Below are 902 nucleotides of genomic sequence, written 5' to 3'. Positions count from 1 at the left end.
CTGAGGGAGCGGGTGGCGCCCACCTGGGCACAGCGCTGTGTGTTAGCCGGGCCCCGTGAGCTCACACCCTCCCAGGGCCCGGGCCCCGGAGGAGGTGCTGGCTGCGGCTGCGGCCCAGGGAGCCTCTAGAGAGTCCGCCACCCAGGCCAGGCCCTTGCCACGCACCTTGGTGACAGGAGAAGGCGGCGTGGGCCAGGGGCCTGGTGTGCTGCGGAGCTGCCCAACCAGCTTCTGGGCTCAGGGCCCGAGAGAGGTTCCCGCCAGCCGGGTTTTTTGGAGTTTGTGCCAGCCGGGCCTGGTCCCTGCGGTGGGTGGGCAGATCAGGTCCAGAGCACCGCCTTCTCAGCTGCCTCATGCCACGCCGCCCCCGTGGCCACCCCCTCACCCCTCTCCTGCCAGAGCCAGCCAGGCCCCTGCCCACCTCAGCAGAGCCCCACTGCCACCGGGTCCCCTGTGGCCCCTCCATTCCGGCCACCTTCTGCCCTGGGGGACAGGCGTCCCCTCTAACTCCAGCTCTCGCACGATGATGGGTCCTAGGGCTGGGCAGGAGGCCAGGTGGGGTGGTTGGGGGTCCGGGCCGCCCCTAGCACCACCTGGCCCCGCAGGTCTCGGCCTGCCCTCGGTGGGGCCCGTCCCCAGCGCCTGCGGCGGATTCCGGAAACTGCTAGTCCCTTTCTGTTTCTGTTGTAGTGAAAGTGTCCACCGTTTCCTTCTCGGACCGCGAAGGGCAAAAACAAAAAACAAAAAAAATCACAAAACAAAAAACAAAACAAAAAAAGATGTTAAGATCCAAGCAGCAACAAAACCAACCGAACGAGACACATCCACCACGCCCAGGTCCCGCGTGCCGGCGCCACCGCGAAGAGCAGTCGGCGGCCCGAGAGCAGCCGCGCCCTCCAGGA

General features: G+C 66.4%; 1 protein-coding gene across 1 annotated transcript in view; it reads left to right on the top strand.

Annotated features, from left to right (window-relative positions):
• RBFOX3 (RNA binding protein, fox-1 homolog (C. elegans) 3) overlaps nucleotides 1-748 on the top strand; it is a gene marked incomplete at its 5' end in the record, with an annotated part of 19,388 nt that extends 18,640 nt beyond the window's left edge. Inside the window, one exon of the mRNA XM_006753444.2 lies at nucleotides 691-748. Coding sequence (XP_006753507.1) covers nucleotides 691-693 — 3 coding nt within the window. The remainder of the gene's footprint in view (nucleotides 1-690) is intronic.
• Nucleotides 749-902: the final 154 nt, after the last annotated feature.

This window comes from Myotis davidii, unplaced genomic scaffold, assembly GCF_000327345.1.
Source record: "Myotis davidii unplaced genomic scaffold, ASM32734v1 scaffold991, whole genome shotgun sequence".
NCBI classification, from domain to species: Eukaryota; Metazoa; Chordata; class Mammalia; order Chiroptera; family Vespertilionidae; genus Myotis; species Myotis davidii.
This window is presented reverse-complemented; position numbering and strand designations above follow the sequence as displayed.